Genomic DNA, 22170 nt, shown 5'->3' with positions numbered 1-22170 from the left:
AGTTTTTTTTTAAAGAATTTCTCCAAAAATAGCAAAATAAGGGTCATCTAAATTTAGAAAAATAAAAGGTGTTCTATAGCAAATAATGAAAATATAGTTTTTCTTTTAAAGAATTTCCCCAAAAATAGCGAAATGAAACGCCCACCGTGGGGCTCGAACCCACGACCACAAGGTTAAGAGCCTTGCGCTCTACCTACTGAGCTAGACGGGCTTATATTAAATTCTCATATTTTAATTATAAGAATATCTTCGAAAAAGCAAAACAAAAGAGTCATTTTTTTGTAAAAATATCTTTAAAATAGCAAAACAAAACGCCCACCGTGGGGCTCGAACCCACGACCACAAGGTTAAGAGCCTTGCGCTCTACCTACTGAGCTAGACGGGCTTGTAATAAATTCTCATATTACTTATAAAAGAATAATATTAGCATATAAAACTCTCTTCAATAACACATGATTTCATGAATTTTTTTCATTTTAGTTTTTTACATTTTCAAGTGAAAAAATGGTATTTAGATTTCATAAACAAAGAAGTTTTTTTTTGTTTTTTTTCATGATGATAGTGAGAATTCTTTCAATATTCTATTGAAGAACATTGAAATAAAGACACATGAAAGTGGTAGGCAGGCCTTGAATAAGGGAACATTGTGGTCATGCAATCCTAACCTCAATCCCTTAATTAATCTCTAAAAGATGTTTATATGTCTTCTTTGATAGAATAATTAAACAACTTTGACATTCCAATTTCTAGTGTGGGAGTAAGATTCATATGTAAACAGCTAGTAGAATCACTTGGTTTCTCAAAGATCAAACTCAAAAATTGACCAAGACAAACTTTGGAGAATGACAGATTAACTTCATATTGCAGCAGAAGTACCATTGGTAGTTATACATATGGGAGCAAACAAAAATGGTGCAGATGCAAGTAGTAAGAACTAGAATTGCACAGCCAGCAGATTAACCTAAAAATGAACTACTTTGAGTGCAACAGTTGGTTAATAAATCAAACAACAGATTTCATAAAGCTAAAATGTGCATGCAGCAACAAGCATTTCAGTTGTGCATGGCAATTACATAATTCAGCTGCCTAAGATGAGTATTTTCCAACTCCCATAACATGTTTGGCTTGAAATTTCAGACTTTCGGAGCAAGTAAAATGTCTCTGCTTAGATGAATGGAGGAAGTATCGCCCAGCGCCGTGGATACCTAGGCTGTCCGTCTTTTCCATCTCTGCTTAGATGAATGGAGGAAGTATCACCCAGCGCCATGGATACCTAGGCCGTCCGTCTTTTCCATCGAATAACTACAACAAAGAAGAGTAAACGAAAAACATTACATGCACCAGAACAGACACTCGATTGATTTGTATGTAAAACAATATTGACTATGATATACAATTGTCACATACAGCAACTGAATTGAAATTGCACCAATTATACAGGCCGATGATCACTTTGCAATTGCCAAATACTGTTCGCTTACCTTCTTGAGGCGACCGTGTTTGGCGAGGGCCCAATTTGTCATGATGAGTGTAGCCACCACGAGGAAAACGTAACCTGCTATTGTTTGAGTAGCAATATTGAAACCAAGCCATTGATAGATCTCCGTTGTGTAGTTTGCACAAGTCACTATGTTGAACAGAAAGCCACGAGGAATCTGGTAACCACCATTACCATCAGGGCTTCTGAGATTCCTCAATATAAGATGGCAATAAAAGTTAGAGACTTGGCAAATCAACCCAAATCCAAATCCAATCTTCATTTGTAGATCACTGACAGGTGTGTACAGGGGATGATTCACATGATATGCAATGTATGTGCCGAAAGTCCAGTAATAGGCACAATTCCTGAACACATTGGAGAGAGGTGAAGTAGCATGACTGAATCTGTGAACGAAGAAAGTCTCCATAATACGTTTGAAGTAATGGAGGCACCAGGTACACGTAGCATATGTCTGGACTGGGTATATGACCCGTTCACCCTCATAACCAAAGTACTTGTACACTGGAAAGTAGTAGAAGATAGGATAGATAATTAAAGGACCCAGGTACTCCCAAAAGAAAAGAGTACTGTATAAAACCTGTACTCCAAGGTCCTTGAATACCACAGTGAGACTCTTGACATTCTCATCACAATATTCTACCAGTTTTTTCTTCGGACTAAGGACAACTGGCTTTCCCTGGTTCCCAGCTTGCAATGGCAGGGTGAGGCGCTGTCTTGAAGGATAGAATTTTTTGGCTGTAATTTGGGACAGTAACAGTTAGGTACGTACTCTTAGTAATATGACCCAAGAATTAGAGAAGTCAAGTCTAGCACAATAGACACACACTGGTACTGGTATTGAGAACTCCATATAATATAATAAAAAGACTCATCAGAGAGCCAAAGCAAGTAACTCGAATGATTGACTTATTTACAATAAAAGCTACAGCCTGTACTACTTGTATATTGTAAACTGAAGAGCAGCTCTTGTATCCACCATGACCGAGACAGCCAAGTTCCCAACAGTATTGACCAGTCCGGTGGGAATGCTAGTCCTAGACAATTTTCTACTTCTAGCCAATCTTCAGTTGTCTCACAATGAACTGATCCTCTAATCCAATACAACCATCTAATATTCACTTGTACCAGACCAGTGCTCATATTAGTTCTATGGTTGATCCCAAACTAATAAACTCCCAAAACTTTGTTATCAACCAACATCATGTCCAACAAAATTTAGAGGTGCTTCTTCTTTTGGTCTAATACTCTGGTATCCGTTGATATGGCCACTACTTTGGTCTAATACTCTGGTATCCATTGATATGGCCACTACTTGACAAGCATCGACTCACAAGTACTATGAGACACTAAGAGATGAGGCCCTCAAATTTTCCCTTAAGTGTACGTGAGAATAAACAGTTTTTCTACTCGTGGAAAATATATTTCAATTGTTTGATAAAGTTTCCCACGTGGAATGTATGGGATCAGACGATGGAGATCAGGCAGATGAAAATAAAAAGTAGAACAAATTCGATCAGTAGGAAACAATTCTGAAAACAGAAACAGAATTCACCATAGTTAACTGCCAATGACAACAGAGATCCAAAAACTTTACAGTGGTTGTTCAAAAATAACTTTTATTTCACTCTACATCTTGAATGCTATATATTTGTATGTCAATCGGAAGTTAGATAAATAGTTTAGAAGAAACAAAATACCAATTTAATATTCATCAAATTCGGTAACTTGCAAGATTAATATGGTACAACTCCGAGTTTGCATAAATAGAGTAACAAAATTACTCTTTTGAAGCAAAAAGGGAAAAGCAAAAATTAGGAGAAGTATCAGCATGACATAAGCTTTAAACAACAGAGCATACACAGGCAAATCATATAAGAAGATTATCATAGATCCATAGTACTTAAAATAAAAAGGTAAATTGACAAATAATCCAGTAAATCAAGAAAAAATATAACAGTAAAATAAAAAGAAAGAAATGCAGAGAATCATCAAGGCAAAAGACAAGTACATCTGAGAAAAAGACGCAACAAAAGCAATTTTACGAGAATGTAAAAGAATGAACAAGCATGATCTGAGGGTATGAGATAATGCCTTTACCTTAAAGAGGAAGAATTGCAACAGTTTAACATAATGATATCTCCTAATGCATGTAATGGTTGTCTTACATACTAAATCTCTGGCCAAAGGTATGACATGAAACCAAAAGATCATCATATAATTCAACTGAAATCCATGTAGGAAACTAATAACATCCACTAACTTGTCCTAGTGAACTCATCAAGATATACAGATCTCCTTACCAGCCAATTTGCTCAATAAGCTCTTAACTAGAACATGTAGAATGCATTATGCTTGTCAAAATTCCAATATTACATTTGAAACATCATGAGTATTAGATGTCTATATAAATTTTCATGCCAGAAAAAGTTATGCCAAATTATGTCTCGAGCAAATACAAAATAAGCTATTTTTAAGTTTCGATGTAGCTAAAAGTAATTGTTTAATTTTTTTTCTCTTATGTAACAGGTTTAACATAAACCACAAGGGAAAACCAGAGCACAATCTACAACATACTGAAACCTCTCATTGGTCATCAAGTATGTGAATCTAGAACTTTTAAAAGCACTATATCCGCTCAGCTTTTTTACAACCGGTTTCAAATCCAGACAACGAATTATTGTAAATCATCATATATAATATAAGTATTTCTCTAGTAAAATTGTGAGAATACTAAACATGTTATGTTCATGTGAGGAAGCAAAGAAGAGACAGAAAAGGAAAGCAAAACCATGATAGCAAAGAGAATTCACAAAAAAATTAACCACCACATAACAAAATCTAATATATTAATAGAATAAGGCAAAAACTTTGAATTTAATATGAATATTGAAATATACCGACTCAAGTTAAGAGAGAGAGAGAGAGAGAGAGAGAGAGAGAGAGAGAGAGAGAGAGGCCATTCAAGACGGGCTTCCAGATATCTTACTTCGGGCATAAATTGCTTCCTGCAGATCGCTCACAGTGGCCTGAAAACGCACCAAGAAAGGAACTTCTGCTTTAAATCCATGAGATATGTACAAATCTATGATAAAGAATATCAAATTCATACACTTCCCATTAACACACAATAAGGAAATGGAAGGGAATTAACACCGAACAACACAAGACCAGATTTTGACATACGAAATACCGGAAGTTTTCCCTAAAGACGAAAAAAGTAATCTTTCACCGGATCCCTATGCTAAACCCTCCCCCAAACAAATTAAGCATAAAAAACAAAACTTTTCCGACGAAAAATCCGATAATACCTCATCGTGGAGCTCAATCCCACCCTTGATGACCTCCTTTGCGCTGCGGGAAACAAGGATGATCTTCATTCCTTCCCACCTCAAAATGCTACCAACTCAACGAGGAAGAAAAAGAAGCGCCAGTTATACCGAAAGATTTCAGACTCCGGATGGTGGTCGGACCTGGTGGCGTTGGCCGGCTTCGGTGAGCGGTGTCCCGTTCCAAGGCACACTTCCAGTGATACGATAAGGGAAGGAAAACCGAGATCTTGCGGCAGCGCATCGGTTACCACTCCCTATGGTGATTAACAGCCGTTGGAAATTGCCGGTCCGTCGTCCATCCACCGTTCATCGTCGTCCGCGTTCGCATGTGCCTGCGAGTGTTACATTAACTTATATATACATTAACTTATACAAACTCTCAAAAAATATGAATTAACTTTCAACATTTGTTGAGTTTCAAATATTATTTTTATTGATTTAGAAAACAAAACTATATTTTAAAATAACTTCTATTATATTTATTAAATATTATAAATAGTGTAACAATAATTTAGGTGAGTATTTATTACGCCAAATTAGAAAGACTTTTCGTTTTTAAAAAATAAAATTATTAATTCTTGAATATAAAATATTATAATTTTCTAATTCATTATTTTTTTTATAAAAAGGATATATATATATATATATATGTTGATTATAATCTATACAACTAAAAAAATTGATTGTATATAATATTTTATTCTAATTCATTTCCTATAATATGAGTTGATTTGATAATGATTGAGTGGGATAGATTTCTTTAATTATAGAATTATAAAATTTTAAATTATGAAATTTAAATCTCTTAATCATGTGATTTTCTACACACCTCCTAAGTTAGCTCAAAGATGTCAATCATTCCTAACTATTTAAATCAAAATATCTTTGAAGTCCTTTGATAAGAAAATATAGAAACACGAATAATTATTTCTTTATTTCCTTTTATAAAATATCAATCTACTTCAACATGCTTTGCTATATAATGGTGCATTGGATTATGAGAAATATTGATAGTAATTTTATTATCACAATATAATCTTATACAAGTTTTAGTGGGTATTCATACCTTGTGCTACTATTCTAAACTCTGCTTCAATACTATTTCTAATAATAATTGTCCAATTCTTTCTAATAATAATCCAAGCAAGAATTGACTCACTATATTCACTATAATCGTATCTAAATATTATTTATATGGTGAATACATAAATTGACTCACTATATTCACTACAAATATTACATTTAGACGAGTAAGAGATAGATAAATCTCTTAGTCTAGGATATTTCAATCTATGATATTTTATTATATCTACCATGACTTTTCGAGAAGAATATCTTAATTTATGATTAAGATATATTGAGGTATTCATAAGTTTACAATCAAGCATATCTATTTCTTTTAAAAGGTTTAAAATATATTTTCTTTGTAAACAAATATCACATTCTTTTAACTATTCAATATTTTTAATTTCAAAATTTTTGTCTAGAATATACTTCAATTTCTCCGGTTTTGATATATCATTACTTGTTAGGATAATATGCTGTACATAAATTATAAGACTAGCAATTTCTTTCTTATTTTAGTGTTTATAAAACATTGTATAGTGCCTATGACTTTGAGTATATCTATGACCATAAATCTGACTTTGTGAACCTCTCAAAATATGTGTGTAGTGATTGTTTGAGACGATAAAACGATCTTCTCAACTTGCACATCATATTTATGCTATACAAATTCTCAAAGTCGAGTTAGATCCATGTATACTTAACCTTCAAAATTAATTGATATAAAGAGGGTTCAAAATTAATTGCATGAGATAATAATACTCAAATAGTATTTAGTTTTATAACGGAAGCAAATGTTTCTTGGTTATCAATACCATATGTTCGAGTAAATCATTTTATAACCAATTTGTATCTTTCAAATAATTATCTATCTTATATTTAACACTAAACACTCATTTGTATCCCATTATATTTTTCCCCTTTAGCAAATGCTCCAAGTATCAATTTTTTTTTAGAGCTCTTATCTCCTTCATAATTATCTCATTTTATTTTGGAATTAATAAAGTATCACTTATATTTTTTAGAATTTCTAAATTAAACAAGTGAGCTATAAAGGCTTTAATACATTTAGATATATGATGCATTATATAAAATCTAATTCGTTTTCAATTGACAACGGAAAAATCAAGATGATCGAATATTTTTTTGATATTAGATCATAATATTCGTAACTCTTTTGAGTCGGGGAGTAACCAATAAACATATACTTTAATGTATAATGATCGAACTTACTTCGACGATAGTTATGAATAACGATAAAAATAATACACCCAAATATCTAAAACAGTTAATAGATTCACATGTGAATAAAGAAAGGAAGGATAAACGATCAAGGGATAATTAAAAATTAAATATTTTGATAGATATCTGATTAATTAAATATGAAATAATAAGAATGATATCTCTCCAAAGATATTTAGGAACACATAGATGTTTATTTTGTTCCTTCTGTGATATCATTTTGGTGAGGCTATCAACCTAGACTAATGAATCATGATGGACAGTGATGATAACACAAATGTCATACTGTGGAAGCCAGCATGAGCCATGTTCTTGTATCATCCTCTAACAGTAGATGCGTTGGATCCATGTTGGACCACCATGCATGCATAGTTTATCTTCTACCTTAACCTCCACTGCCAAGAAAAATGATGCCAAGCTGCTTCATCACATGCTCTCCCTATTCGAATCATGAAATGAAGACGAGCTCAAATTCTGTCTTCCAAGTGTTTCAGCTTCTGAGTTGTCCTCCTCACCTCGTGACCATCCTCATGGATAAGTAGCAGACATGAACAGGACGACGTACAAGTGGGTCGCACAGAGAGACAGAGAGACAGGAACAGGGAACTCCAATGATAAGCCAAGAAAACTCGGCACATCGGCAGAGATGGCGCAGTCAGAGCTGATGTGCTGTGGGCAGCATTTCCCTTATGGGTCCTGAGCATCAGGTGCAACCCATTGTTCTGGATCAACAATTCCATGGAGGGTATACGACCAAGATGTATCAGAATGGGAGTGTCAGAGATCAAACAAGCATCACATGTTTGTTGCCGCTTCTCCTAGGAACCCAATCTGCATCTCGTCATCCGCCTCTCTTTGATCGGAGAAGCTCCCTTGTGGCTGCATCAAGAAGACGAAGAAGCAAGAAGAAAAGGAAGACAACATGCATGACCAAACATTTCCATTTCCATTTCCACTGCAAGCACAGAAACATGTAGATGTTTGAATTATATCCATGGTCACGAAATTTACAGACACATCTCATGCATTCGATGAGAATTCAATGGGGAACTCGTTGGAAATGATGAGATCTCGTTGCGGTTTCCCATTGGCTAACGGAATCACCTGCGGAGAAATGGCAGCAACTGGAGGAAGAAGAGGAGCAACGGAAGCTTCCTTCGTCTCCTTGCTTTCGACATGCCTGCTACGGCCTTTGTGAACCTTCAGTGCTTCTTCCACCAGCGTCTTCCGGTACAGCTTCTCCTCGGCATCCTTGAGGAACTTGAGCGTCGGAGGCGGAGACGACCACATCCAGGCCAAAGCTTCGTCCTTTGTGGGTTCGAACAGCGGGTTGAATCCATTTTGCTTGTAGCAAGCCATTGGAGTCAGAGGAGGAGAGAAGAGGGGAGGGGAGGACAGAGGGGTCAAGGTCGGAGTCTCTGATACGAGAAGCAGATCCCGCAGGCTCTTCCCTGTGCAACCCCGCCTGCTCCTCCCACCTCTGGCGATCGCATCCTCGGACTCCAGCTCTTCCTGCGCCTCCTCTTCGATGGTGAAGAGCGACCTGGGAGGACCGGCGAGGCACATGAGCTCTGCGTCCACCGTGTCCTCTCCTCCGAGTGGCTTCAGGACCAGATCATTACCAGAGATGGAACGGAGGTGGGGCTGCTCTTCCTCGGAATGAGTTGCTCCGTTCACCGAGATGCAGATTTCTTGAGGTTTGAGCGCAGTGGGGCTCAAAGAAGTTGGCTTCTTCCAGCAGAAGAGATCCGGGAGCTCCTTCACAGGGCTGCTGTAGTTCTCCTCTACGTCCCTGCTACTTCCTCGCTTCTTCCACCAAAAGAAATAGTAGAACTCTGCAACAAGAGCCAAGAATATGCAGCCTGAGATCAGGCTCAAGCCAACGCCCAAACAGCCCAAAGGTTTCATCTCTCCCTCAGCAGCATATCTCGATAGGAAACTGCCTCAGAATCGCCTCCCTTTATGGGTAAATCAAAGAAGAACCGCCAGGAAATGGAACCGAGAAAGGAAGAACATCAAAGGCTAACTTGCTCTCCCTCAAAACCAGACGAGGGTGGAGGAACTCCGACAAGACTACACCTTTAGCATCAACATCACGATTCGAGACCAATCACCCATGAAAGAATATCAAAGATCAGACCTTTGCCACCAAAGTCACGGTTTGAGAAACATCTGACATTGCTTCGACATCCCTCCATGGCTCCAAACACTCCGTGGATAGGACATTAGCTTCGTGTTGGAGCATCAAGGCCGAAAGGTCTCAGCTTTGCTGCAGAAGAAGCCACCAACCATAAAGGAAACCATGAGGGCGGGCCAGAGCATCACGGCCCGGCGCTGCCCCTGGGAGCTCGGCTGACGGCTCGTATGGGCGACGAGGATGCGTTGATTCCAAGAGCGGCTCACATGGGCTGAGGAAGAGCGCTGTCGTTTCCTCCCGTGCCATCACATTAAAGCATTACCCAAACGGAAACAATAGCCTGTCGCTCATCATCGCTGTCTTGAACAAATTGCGGCGGAAGGATTCTTACGGATTCTTTAGCTGTACGCAACCGATCTAGGGTTCAGGGAAGAGGAGCTCCTTGTTGGTTATCTCACCTTCTGGTTCCGGGTCCCACTTAGCCCACCAATGAGCATAGCCTGTCGCTCATCATCGCTGTCTCGAACGACTTACGGCATAAGGATGCTTACGGGTTCTTTTGCTGTGCCCCACCGATTGGGGGTTCAGGGAAGAGGAGCTCCTCGTTGGTCCTCCGACCTCACGGCTTGTGGGTCCCACTTAACCCCGCCAATGACCATAGACTATCGCTCATCATCTCTGTGTGGAACGACTTGCGGCAGAAGGATGCTTACTGGTTCTTTTGCTGTGCCGTACCGGTGCAGGGTTCAGGGAAGAGGTGCTCCCCGTTGGACCTCTGACCTCATGCCTTGGGGGTCCCACTTACACCGCCAATGACAATAGCCTGTCGTTCATCATCTCTGTCTGGAACGACTTGCGGCAGAAGGATGCTTACTGGTTCTTTTGCTGTGCCGTACCGGTTCAGGGCTCAGGGAAGAGGAGCTCCCTGTTGGTCCACGTACATGGCGGCTTGCGGGTCCCACTTAGCCCACCAGTGAGCTGGCTACCACCATCATCGTCAACCTGCCAATCTGTCTTCGGTCGGGGACAAATGAGCTACACTCGGTTTGATCGCAGCCAATTATTTGTGTGTTCTATTTTGACCAATAGAAGTCAACAGTGAGGCAATTAAAAGCTTTTATCGTTATTCTTTTTGTTACAAGCAAAAAGAATAATTTACTCGAGTTTGTCGTCAAATATATATCAATTTTCCAAATTGTAGTGAATTATCAAAAACAGCAATAATAAAAGGGACTATAAACCGAGTTTTAGTCAAGCTTATATAAGCTCATGCTCTGAGTTCAAATCAAACTTAGGCCCATCCAAATATATGGATAGAGATAGGGAGCCATTCCTATCTCTATCCATGATAGGCCCAAATGAGTCACTCTGTGGCCCGAAACTTTCGCAAGCTTACTATTAACAATATCTTTTTTTTTACTATCGATAATTTTGAAAAAAATATTTTTTTACTACTTATAGTTTTTATATTATCGATTATATCTTTTTTCTTTTCTTTTTATTCTTTCCTCACAACCTCTTACTTTATCATTGTCGACATCGCTTGGTATCATTCCATCTTTCCTCACAACCTCTTATTTTGTTGTTGGTAGAAAGAAGAAGATGAGAAAAAAGAAAGAGAAAAAGAGATGAAAGAGGAGGAGAAAAAAAGAGAATATTTATGTTTATTTATAAAAGAATAATTTAAAAATATTAAAAATTTATAAAGATTATAAAATAATAAAAATGATTATAAATAATAATATCCTTAAAAGAGTAATGGATGGGTTAAATATTAACCCCATTTTTAAAGAGTATTTAGGGTAGTTTAAAAAAATAAAAAGTCTTAAAATAAAAATATAAATAGCAAAAAATATTACAAATAATAATCTTCTTAAAAATAATGGGTTAAATATTAGTTCAAAATTTTTAATTATATTATTCTTTAAAATGTCGATTGGCAAAATGCATTATTATAGTGACGTAATTATTCCAATATTTGCGATATCCAAATAATCCTAATATCTGTCACTGCATGCCTTCGTCTTCGTCTTCGTCTTCCTGCACTCGGCCGACCGATGCTCGCAACGCTGTCCTTCTCCATGGTTGTTACCACCGCTGCTGGGTCTCCGCTGACACACCCACCCCCCAACAAATCCACATACTTCTCACTGCCGCTGCTGCTACAGCCTCGTAGAATCAGTCAGCACTCACGAGGCGAACACATCCTCGCCTCTCTCTCTCTCTCTCTCTCTCTCTCTCTCTCATCCATTCACGTACACAATGACTCCGTTCCCGAAACAGGCGAAGCAGGGGGGTTTGAAGGCCCTCCTCCCCGCGCTCCCCATCCATGCATGGTGGAGATATGCAGTATCGCCCTCGCCGTTTGGTCTCCCACTCCATGTAGAGATCGCCATTTCCCGACGCACCCACCACATCCCACCCGGCCTCGAATGACCTGTACCTCAGCTACGTCGCGGTGGAGGACGAGGAGGACTACCTATGGGCCAGTAGGCCAAACTCCGCTACCGCTGCTGCTGACTACCATGCACATCACAAACATGCCTCCCTCTTCCTCTTCTTTTTCCTCCCCCGCCTCTGCCTTCCTTTTCTTTTGTTTGCTGCACTCGGTCGCTTCCCTTCTCCTTCTCGATGAGCCTACGAATTCCCACCGGATCTCCATGCAGAAAAGGGCGAGATTTCGTGCCATTTGTGTGTCTTGGATCAGCATGCGGTAGTCTCCTCCTCTCTCTTCCCGAGATCGACGCCTCCCTCCCTCCCTCCCTCGGCATTAATTGCTTGACTCTTCCCCTCTGGTCTTTGTGCTTTCTTTCTATGTGGTTGATGCACCGACGAATGTACATCAAGAGAAGCCTGCATGGATCTTTAGCTGATCGATGATCATCACCAAGCAGCACCACCATAGGCAGAAGCGAACAAATCAAATCTCCAAGAAGGCCAATGGCGCAAGGAAAGAATACATTTCATTCCCGAGGAGGCCTCCTCGAATCCCATTTACCTGTAAAAGGCCTAACGCAGCAGCAGCAGCACCATCACCTCCCCACACACACCCACCATTCGATGGCCGTATCCCCTACAGAGAGAGAGAGAGAGAGAAAACGAAGCAGCAGCACCTGGCGCCACCCCAGCCGCTCCCCGCCATGTTTTCAGAGCTTTTCCTGCGCCCAGAACCATACGCATGTCAAACCCTTCACGTTTTTGACCCCACTACACGACAAGCACTACACACCATCTCACGCTCTTCCTCCCTCCCTCTCCTATCCTCTCCTCTCATGCATGCATAAAAGACCAGCGCCTCTCTCACTCTGTTTCTCCGCCGTAGCTGTTCCAGTGCTATGGAGGGAGGCAAGGGCTCGTCGTCTTCCTCCTCCTCCCCTTCTAGCTCGAGGTGGAACCCTACCAAGGAGCAGATATCCGTACTGGAAGGCCTCTACAAGCAGGGAATCAGGACCCCCAGCGCGGAGCAGATACAGCACATAACCGGGAAGCTGAGGGAGTACGGGAACATCGAGGGGAAGAACGTCTTCTACTGGTTTCAGAACCACAAAGCGAGGCAGAGGCAGAAGCAGAAGCAGGAGAGCTTCGCCTACTTCAGTAGGCTGCTCCAACGTGCCCCGCCTCCCATCCTCCCACCCACCGCTCCCTCTCTTCCTCTTCCTACTTGCACCGACGGTATATGTCCGTACACCTCCCTGATTAGGGTTCTTCTTTCCTCCATTGCCTTCCCCGGTACCATCCGGTAATCTTCTTGCTTGCTTGCATCTTGCATGCATGCATGCATGCATTCTCACCAATTATATTGGTCATCTCAAGTAAAAGAAACACCTACATGAAATCTGTACTTCTTCCCTTGCATGTGTATATAAGATCTTGTCTGGTCGTAGCCTCGACCATGTGAAGTCCTACCGCAAAGTACAAAGATCAGGTCTCGTGGGAAGACATTTCTTTGATGCTTTGTTATCCCTTGTCTCGTCCATGTGAAGTCCTCCCTGCTTGACGCCCTTTGAACGCACTTTTCCTGGAACTCGTCAACAGTCCCTTCTCTGAATCCTCTTATATACTTCATGCTTGTATAGGATCGGACGACAGTCCAAATCTCAGATACATCGTCTTCTTCATCATTTATGGTGCAGTATTTATCTTAAGAGTGCAAACGCTGCCTCTTCCTTCTCTCTCTGCTGTCAGTGTTCATCGTTCTTCATGTGTCTTGCAGTTGGTTGCAGTCCATATTACGTACCGGTGCCGCAGGTCGGTGGTGTCGGCTTCTTCCACCCGCAGTTCCCTAACGTGATCTTTCCGGCGGCTGCGAAGCCGACGGACTTCCAAAAGATGGGAATGATCCAAGGGAGAAACCAAACACCTTCTCGTGCTGGTTGTCGCAATAGGGATGAGAGCGGTCATGAGACGCTGCAGCTCTTCCCGTTGCACCCGACCGGCATATTGGAGAGGAGGTCAGGAAGCACTCCGACGTCGGCTTCGACCGAGATTGAGAGCGTAGAGGAAGACGAAGGAGAAGAAGAGGTGGGCGGCGAGAACCAGCCCTTGTTTAACTTCTTTGGTGGTGCTAACAAGCAGTCCTAAGGACAGTGTTGTGCCTCTTCTGCTCATCCCCGTTGCTTTATTCTGTTTTGGAACTCATTTAATCCGGTCATTACATCTCCTTTAAACTGCGAGAATTGTGAATCCTCAAAGAGAACTCTCAGATTTCAATGTGGTATCAGAGACAAAGGTCTGATTGCAGTTTGACACAACAACAGGAAGACAATAATTGAGCCAAGCCATTGTTTCTCTGTAATCCCTTTCCAACACATTTGGACCAAAAATAAATCGCATTAAAGACCAGAAAAAGAAAGCTGTGGCTGCGTCAATAAATAGTATGTAAAAAAGTGAGATAGAATTTGTAGAATGTACATTTGAGAAGACTATTGTCCACCATAGTTTGCTTACATTAAGCATGAGGCACATGAGCAACAAAAACAGTATTTACTGTCATGTTTGGATGGAAAGCAAGATGATTGAGGCCTTCAATTCAAGATCTTGGTTTCGATTTCCTCCAAACTCAAGCCTTTTGTCTCCGGAACATAGAAGTAGACGAAAGTAAGCGACAGCAATGCAATAGCCCCGAAGAGAAGAAAAATATTAGCTGGTCCAAGAAGCTCCTACATGATGAGATGTAAAAACATCAGTACCAACAAAATCATACATTAAAGGGTATTAAATCAAAAGCTAAAATGTACTTAATTTGAGTAGAGATCAGAAGAAGATTCAGGTAGTCACCAAATAACTAACCCGTGATAACATAGATAAGGGTAGACATGCCATAAAGGTTTGCTACCAATATAAATCCGAGAGCAGATTAAACATGAGAGCAAAAAATTATCCAAGCTAATAGCAAGTTAATTTTTAATAATTTTGAAATTTTCAAAGGACAACACAAACTTCATGGGTCATAGATATCGGCATTTATATTGGTCTAAACTATTTACAATGATCAGATATTGTCAGCATCAACTGGCTAGCTGGCTGCTAAATTAATCATTATAAATATGACAAAATGATATGTCAATAACATTATATTTTTCTATTAAAAAAATCCCTTGTAGCATTAATACCTTCAGGGGTGAAAAAGCAAATGTGACTAGTGCATTCGATCCGAAGTTAGTAAGAACCGCAAGACTGATTCCGCGTCCTCTTGTACGGAGTGGGAATATTTCTGACACCATCAGCCAACTAATTGGACCGAACGATACCTGGAAATCACACCACAGTAATGGTATTCAGAAAAGCATCTTGGTAGTCATTTTAACAGGCTATCTCTAAGTGATATAAGTTAAATGGAATCTGAATTTTAATATTTATCTCCCATCTGATTGCATTTGGAACATATAGTTGACTAATTTGGAACAGCTAGTCCTCCAAAGAATTACAGGTGAAAACACTGCCAAAATCAAATATATTCTCAGCACCACATTTGAGGATGCATATGGTGGGATAAGAAATCTACCTGGTATGAGCCAACGTACAGAAGCAAAGCACCTACTGCCACCAGGGGAAGGCTTCCAAGAACTTTGTAATATGCTGCAAGAAGGAACAAAGAGAGCACCTGCACCACCCGAGAAGAAAGGTTTTTCTTCATCTTTGTATAATGAAGCAAAGATATCAATTAACATCAAGTTTGACGCATAGCAAAGTCAGGATATGAAAGTTAAGGAACCATTCCGCCCAAAGGCATATGATCCACCATCATCAAGTTTGTATAATAAAACTTTGAAGTGGTAACAAAACAAAAATAAGTACGTACAATTCCACCAACGCCTCCTATCAACAACGGCCGTCTCCCAAGGTTGTCAACTTTTAAAACAGCTATCCCAGTCATCAGCAGCTGAAAAACCAAACCAACCAGAAAAATTCTCACTTCGTAGGAGCTTATGATACTTCTTTTATGTATTAAATATAGTGATATCGCAAACAATACCAAAAGTGACAAACAATAGGAAATTTGTATTGGAAAAAAATAAAAGTATCATGAAAATAACTAAGATTAAGATAAAACGTTATAACGTTAGACAAAATCAGGAAGCATCAAGTCACATTCAGAAATATCTACATGAATGACATGAACTTAAAAACCAAGTAATTATGAGGTTGTACTGTGGTCTGTTTCTTACTCAATTCCGTTCATGCTTGGTAATAACCATGCACAGTGTGATAGATGCATAGATACATATTAGAAGACAAGCATATGCCAGCGAAAGTAGCAGCTGCAAGTTGTGATGAAAATAATCATGATTATGTGCCAAATTCTCTTATATTATTCGTACATACAGTCTGCAGATTAATAATACAATCTCCATACAAACAATATCAGCTCATAGTAACAAATATTCACACATAAAACACAACGTCCATATGGTACAATCTGCATGCATACAGCATGTGCATATTGTAGCATGCATAAATGCATGGGTACCAAGGTCCATTGCATAGAGGATCAGATAAGTTATCAAAAAAGAAGCTGATAGACTCTCTTCTCTTTTTGGTAGATGGATAATCTAGACAGACTTCAAGTGGGCACATAATGTAGGTTAGAAAATAAAACTAAATTACATACCCTTAGGTGTATGAAGCATTTGAAAAACATCTTCACATCCTTGTTATTTTATTTTATTTTCGATTTTGAACTCTTTACTGCTCTTTAAAACATCTTCACAGTACACTTCTATTTATATCCCATTGATCATACAACAAGACGAATTTGGTAACATCCTGATTATGTCAATAAACTACAGGATAATGAAGCTAGCAAGAAAAAGCATGGTTTAGCAGACACTATTCCTCTTTGATGCAGGTTCTAAGCTACTAATGAAGGTATTCAGCTCTGGTGGGCCAGTAATGTTCGAATTTTCAAGTTACAGATGAGGTATGATAAACTTCCCTTTTTACTTCCAGGGAGAAATTGAAATGAACATAAAGATTCATTCTTAATCATGATGCAAAAAATTTAGGTAAGATATAACAAGATGATTATATGAGAATTGTTCTCCATTTCTGTGTTTATTTAGGTACTGTCACATTTGAGGTATCAAACAATTAATAATTGGTCAGATCTATCATCATATTTGTTTCTACATGTCTTTTAATCCATACTTAAAGTTAAAAATCTTAATAAGTGAAATTATTAAGGTCATACCTTAAATAGCCCAATCACAACAGAAACTCTAGCAGCATCAGATGCAGCTGAAAATCCAGCACTCTGCAAGGAAAAGAAGAAGAAGAAGAAGAAGAAAACAAAAACCACCAGCGAAGCCCAAAAGATTGAACAGATTAACTCCATCATCCAAAACATAGAAATTCCTTTCAAAGCACCTGAAGGATTGAAGTAGCATAGTACAAAACACTTGGTTGCCCAGTTATCTGCCAAAACAAAATTCAGTTTTCCAAAAGTGCAACTTGTAAGCCAAAGCTACATAGAAAATCTAAAACGATATAGCAACCCACCTGCTGGAAAAGGACCAATCCTCCTCCAATTATAAAAGCCTTCAAACTTGCTCCTTGAAATACCTCCAATAAACTGCCTTCAGATTCCTCCTCGGCATATGCAGCCTTCAGTGAAACCAGAGTTTCATCTATTTGTCTCTCGGATATTTTATCACCAGCTGGACGACCACGAAGCTTGGCCAAGGCATTCATAGCCTTTTCTTTATAATCCTCTAAAGCTCCCTTCCCTTGAACTGCCCTAAGAAGTAACCATCTTGGAGATGGTGGCAGAGTCCACATGCCCATAGCCATTGCAAGTGCAATTGGAGCACTCAAACCATACATGTACCGCCACCCTCCAACGGCAGTAATCTCAACACTTCCCACAAGATACCCCAACTGGATTAATATGAAAAGATCTTCTCAGTATCAAAAGTTTTCTGACTTCTAAAATGAGGGGGACGTCAGTCATCAAGAAGTAGAAGATGTTACCAATATCCCAAGAACAATAAAAAGCTCCTTGAGAGATATCAATGTTCCACGTATTTGCGATGGGGATGTCTCTGCAATATAAAGAGGAGCTCCATGCATGGCCTACAGTAAAGGCGTACAGACTTGTCACTGAAAGTAGTAAAGTTACTACCATTCAAAAGAACTGTTGATTATGTTGATCATCACATATTCAGAGTACACATGGAGAGATGACCCTACCAGTGTGGTTTGTGCTAGGATTGAATGCCTAAAACAAGGTTGCAGTACTAAACTTCCAAGGACAACATATGCTTACACAAAAGTTCTGTTATACCCTAATATCTTAACTTCCAAGGACAAGTTAAGATTATTGAATGGATAGTTCAAGTCTAAGAGGGAGTGCTGTGGTTACAAGCTTTGCACATACATGAATTATCAAAGAATTAGATATCACATAAGTGTGTAATTAAAGTGAAAGACCATCACATCAAGTCCTAGATTAAAATAAGTGTTAATTAGACAGGTAATGCTCCAACTAGGAGGCTAATTTTACTATAGTTCTGAGTCTCGTGAATGGAGAAAAGGAGGTTTAGTTCCTCTCTTCTTTTCTCTCTGTCTCTTATTTTTTTTCCACTCTCTCTCCTTCCTCTCTTATTTTTTTCGGTAATTTTGAGAATGTAATGTGGCACAAATGAACTAGTCTGGTCTATAATCTTCGTGATAGACCCAAATGATCACGCTTTTTGTGATAGACCCAAATGATCATGCTTATACACCAAATATTTCATCAGAAATCTATTTATTGCAATAGGTCCGACAATTTGAGGGTTGTAAAAACTAAAAAAACAAACTGAATTTTGAGAATGACATTTAACTCATAGTTGTAGAACTATCAATTCAATCTAAACTAAATCCTCATTTTAGAAAAGGTTGGCTTTGTAATGCATCTTGGTGAAACTGAAAAGCAACCTAGAGAAAAGAGGGCTGTTTAAAAAGTAGGATTGTAGCTCAATTGATGTTGAAGAAAGAATAAAAGGAGCCCTGAAGTTTAAAAGGCAACATATTGGCATTCTTTCTTCTTTGTGGGACTTCAGTACTAAAGGTTTGGAACACCATTATGATTGTCCTCAACCTTAAGGCCTTCCAATTTTACTCAATATAACAAACGATGCAAAAAAAGAAAAAGAAGCCAGTCTTTGGCACTTACCATACCTATACCAATGCCATAAATAAGTCGACCAATAATAAGAACAACAAGATCGGGAGCACATCCCGTGACCAATCCACCAACAAGATATAGCGCAGAAGCTGTGATCAATTCTCTTCTTCTTCCTACACCAAAACAACTGCAGTGAGTATCCTACAAACTACAAACAAAACATACTATTGAAAGTGCGACAAAGGATAAGGTTGTATATGTACCAAGAAAATCAGAAGTGGGGTATGCAATGAGGGATCCCGCAAGAGCTCCATAAAGTGAACCACTCACCTGAATCAACAAATTGCAAAGAAAATTTGCAACCCATATTTCTTTATAAAACCAGGAACGTGTTCCATTTTAAGAGATGCAAAATTGAATATTACCACAAGCCCGAGCTGCACAGCTGAGAGGTTGAACCAGGTGGTACCACTGAGCTCAGGAGACTGCGCAAGAATAATAAGTCGAGTATAATTCCAAAATTTTCCTTCTTTTTTCTATCTATCTCAATGAGGGATCATAAAATTGGAAATTCACTTACTTGGAGAGAGATGGAAGCTCCGGACGTGGCACCAATGTCATAACCGAAGAGAAGACCACCCAAAGCAGGGAACAAGAACCTAAATTTCGAAACTTGACCATCAAATTCACAACGTCAATTCTCAAAATAAAAAGAAGAAGAAGAAGGAGATCGTCGGGTGCTTACGGGATAACGACGGAAGACCAAGAAAAGGCGTCCTCTGTCGCATCATCCGAGGGGGACGGGGACGAGTAATCGGGGCCTTGCGCTTGGGGACGAAGCTTCGCTCTCAAAGGCAAGAAATTAAGAAACGAAGAGCACGAAGAAGGCAAAAACAGCAACGGAACGAACGAGAGAGAGCTGCGTACCCTGAGATTGGGCGTGATGACGGTGGGGAGGAGGGGAAGGCGGGAAGATTGTGAGGCGGCAGCGTTCTTCTTGCTCTTCTTCATAGATCGCAAGGGCTGAGGGTTATAGTGGACTTTGGTGGGCGTCAGCCGGGACGGAAGCGGCGACGCGTAACCGCCGGCGATGGGCCGGACAGTGGCGGAAGGGGCCAAAACGCTCGCCATCCGCGTGTAAACACCGACGTTTTCTCCTCCGTCGAATTCCAGCGAACCAAAACGTTTTAAGTCCAGAAAAAACAGACGCCACCTTCAAATTTAAGGACAAAAGTTTGCCCGTCCAAACTACCGTCTTATAATATGAAAGAGCACGTGCCATCCATCTCGTGGGGACACCTTTTCTTTCAATCACAAGGCAGGTAGCCAGGCGGGTACCGTTCAAACGGATATAGAAAACATTGAATTTGTCCAAAGTATCAAAGCCCATCATGCTGCAAAAAGCGGACGGCAGGTAGGAGAGGCCGCGCTAATCTTGATGCGCCATGTGAAATGCATGTGTTGACTGCAGAACAAGCCAATCTCATGAGCAATAATGAAGATGATGCAGAAGACGAAATAACAAGACAAAAAAATACAATGCGAAAACCTTATATATATATACACACACACACAAAAAAGATTTGATTTGACCTGAGAATGCTCATTTACTGACTTTACAGAGTGTTGACTTTAAGCAGATGAATGAATAGAAGAGATCAATTAGTTGTCTTCAAACAGTCAAGAAAAGACAAATTAATCATTAAAATAAGCATTTGGAGTCCAACATAAGAGGTCCTAAAATGCAAGCAGAAGCCATTGACAACTTCCAATATTTGTGGGAGAAGTATATGTAGAAGAAGGCTCAGAATGCAATGGAACTATCATGTAGTCAGTTATCAGAAGACTCAAAAGATGCAAGTATGTTATGTTCAACATCAACTCGAATTTAAGAAAAAACAAAGTATACGCGATGATAAACACCCAAATTGGCAGAATCAAAATTATGCCCAAACTGGTTTGAAAAGGTATATGAAGCAAACTTGCAGAGTAATTTTTTTAAGAAAAGAACATATCCTTTTTCGAAGTACAGCAACATTATGAGCAAGAATGGTTAATGATACCATGCTAATATTAGCCGAAAAGAACCACAAGCAAATGGAAAGAGAAAAAATTGGCACCATGTACATACAGAGTGATATATAAGTGGTACTGAAGCTAGCTAGTGACGAGGACAATATTTTTCCAAAGAACAAACAAAATATAACCTTGCTATGTGCACAACCTTATTAAAAACTTCTAGGGTCATTATCAGTGTAATAAATGTCTAATGTTGGCAGAACATTGTTGTGAACTGTATGTCATCGGCTTAGACAATCCGTCAGCATCATTCAGAGTTGTGAACTGAAACTAGGTGTGCCTGTGTTACTAGCATGTGTAAATTACATGGTGTATACCAAAGTAAAACACAAAAAACTACATTTGCATTTATCGGAAGAGTAAATTTTTTGTCCCAGGTCACATGCAGAGGAAAGTGAGAGGGACCAGCCCCTGCTAAGACATAGAAAATCTTGATTCTTATTTATCAAAAGAAACCACCAAAACACATCCTCTTCACCGCATTGATAAGGTTAATGGTGTTTGTTTATATAATCATTCAAATCTTGAGGGGAAAACACCCACTTCAATTTTAGAACCTCAGCTTTTACACTGTTATTATTGTCAATTTTGTTAGATTTTAGCTTCAAAAAGATATTTCACAATGGATCAACACAAATTATACAAATCTACTATGTACATTTCTTTAGCTGGATACCCTGTGGTATATTATACATGTGTATAACTAATATATAATTTGTATTATATTCACTAAATCCATGCTGCTGATGCCAATTCAGCTGGCTTCATGCAATAAAGAGAGCATGCATACCATTGCATCCATTTAATCTCTCACAGAGGAAAACAAAGTAAAAGGGCACTGAAATTGTCAAAGGGAAAAAAGAACATTGTTCCGAGAAATATAAGGACTGTATTATGCATTATAACTGGATTTCATGGATCTCATTGGGTCTTCATTAATCCAAATGTATTCGCCTTCTTTAACCCAAATGTATTAATTTACTTTGCCACCTAAGCTTTAATGAACCGAATAAATTCTGTATACTGACAATGGAGGGTACAATCATTTGAAGTGCAACAACATGGCACTTAAAGAGTTCCAGTCAATGAAAAGGAAGGATAAGGATTGCATCTACCACTGAGACAAAGAATGCATTTTACCATAAAATAAAGAGGCATAATGAAAAAAAGAAAAAAGGTTTGCTTATTGATTTTACATAAATATGAAATA

General features: G+C 39.2%; 4 protein-coding genes and 2 non-coding genes across 6 annotated transcripts; 1 reads left to right on the top strand and 5 right to left on the bottom strand.

Annotated features, from left to right (window-relative positions):
• Positions 1–138: 138 nt before the first annotated feature.
• TRNAK-CUU (transfer RNA lysine (anticodon CUU)) lies at positions 139–211 on the bottom strand. Its single transcript has one exon. It is a non-coding gene; the product is annotated as a tRNA-Lys (tRNA).
• Positions 212–312: 101 nt separating this feature from the next.
• TRNAK-CUU (transfer RNA lysine (anticodon CUU)) lies at positions 313–385 on the bottom strand. The gene has a single exon. It is a non-coding gene; the product is annotated as a tRNA-Lys (tRNA).
• A 525-nt stretch (positions 386–910) lies between these two features.
• Positions 911–5073, bottom strand: LOC103969301 (very-long-chain enoyl-CoA reductase). Its single transcript, XM_009382796.3, has 4 exons — positions 4810–5073; positions 4488–4527; positions 1482–2236; positions 911–1302 (listed from the first exon to the last, which is right to left on the bottom strand). Exons 1-4 carry the CDS (start codon positions 4876–4878, stop codon positions 1234–1236), a joined length of 933 nt encoding a protein of 310 aa, XP_009381071.2. The 5' UTR covers positions 4879–5073; the 3' UTR covers positions 911–1233.
• Positions 5074–8064: 2991 nt separating this feature from the next.
• On the bottom strand, positions 8065–9539 carry LOC103969300 (uncharacterized). The gene has a single exon (XM_009382794.3). The coding sequence runs from the start codon at positions 9043–9045 to the stop codon at positions 8158–8160; it is 888 nt and encodes a 295-aa protein (XP_009381069.2). The 5' UTR covers positions 9046–9539; the 3' UTR covers positions 8065–8157.
• A 3070-nt stretch (positions 9540–12609) lies between these two features.
• Positions 12610–13855, top strand: LOC103969934 (WUSCHEL-related homeobox 5). Its single transcript, XM_009383568.2, has 2 exons — positions 12610–12946; positions 13488–13855. Exons 1-2 carry the CDS (start codon positions 12610–12612, stop codon positions 13853–13855), a joined length of 705 nt encoding a protein of 234 aa, XP_009381843.2.
• A 261-nt stretch (positions 13856–14116) lies between these two features.
• On the bottom strand, positions 14117–20092 carry LOC135625353 (D-xylose-proton symporter-like 3, chloroplastic). The gene is made up of 14 exons (XM_065130055.1): positions 19809–20092; positions 19627–19721; positions 19462–19540; positions 19307–19366; positions 19145–19211; positions 18930–19054; positions 17744–17845; positions 17273–17650; positions 17141–17188; positions 16965–17027; positions 15576–15656; positions 15279–15377; positions 14887–15024; positions 14117–14433 (listed from the first exon to the last, which is right to left on the bottom strand). Exons 1-14 carry the CDS (start codon positions 20010–20012, stop codon positions 14299–14301), a joined length of 1674 nt encoding a protein of 557 aa, XP_064986127.1. The 5' UTR covers positions 20013–20092; the 3' UTR covers positions 14117–14298.
• Positions 20093–22170: the final 2078 nt, after the last annotated feature.

Source organism: Musa acuminata, chromosome BXJ2-10 (assembly GCF_036884655.1).
Source record: "Musa acuminata AAA Group cultivar baxijiao chromosome BXJ2-10, Cavendish_Baxijiao_AAA, whole genome shotgun sequence".
In the NCBI taxonomy this organism is placed as follows: Eukaryota; Viridiplantae; Streptophyta; class Magnoliopsida; order Zingiberales; family Musaceae; genus Musa; species Musa acuminata.
The sequence above is the reverse complement of the archived record's forward strand: the minus strand, read 5'-3'. Positions and strand labels throughout refer to the sequence as shown.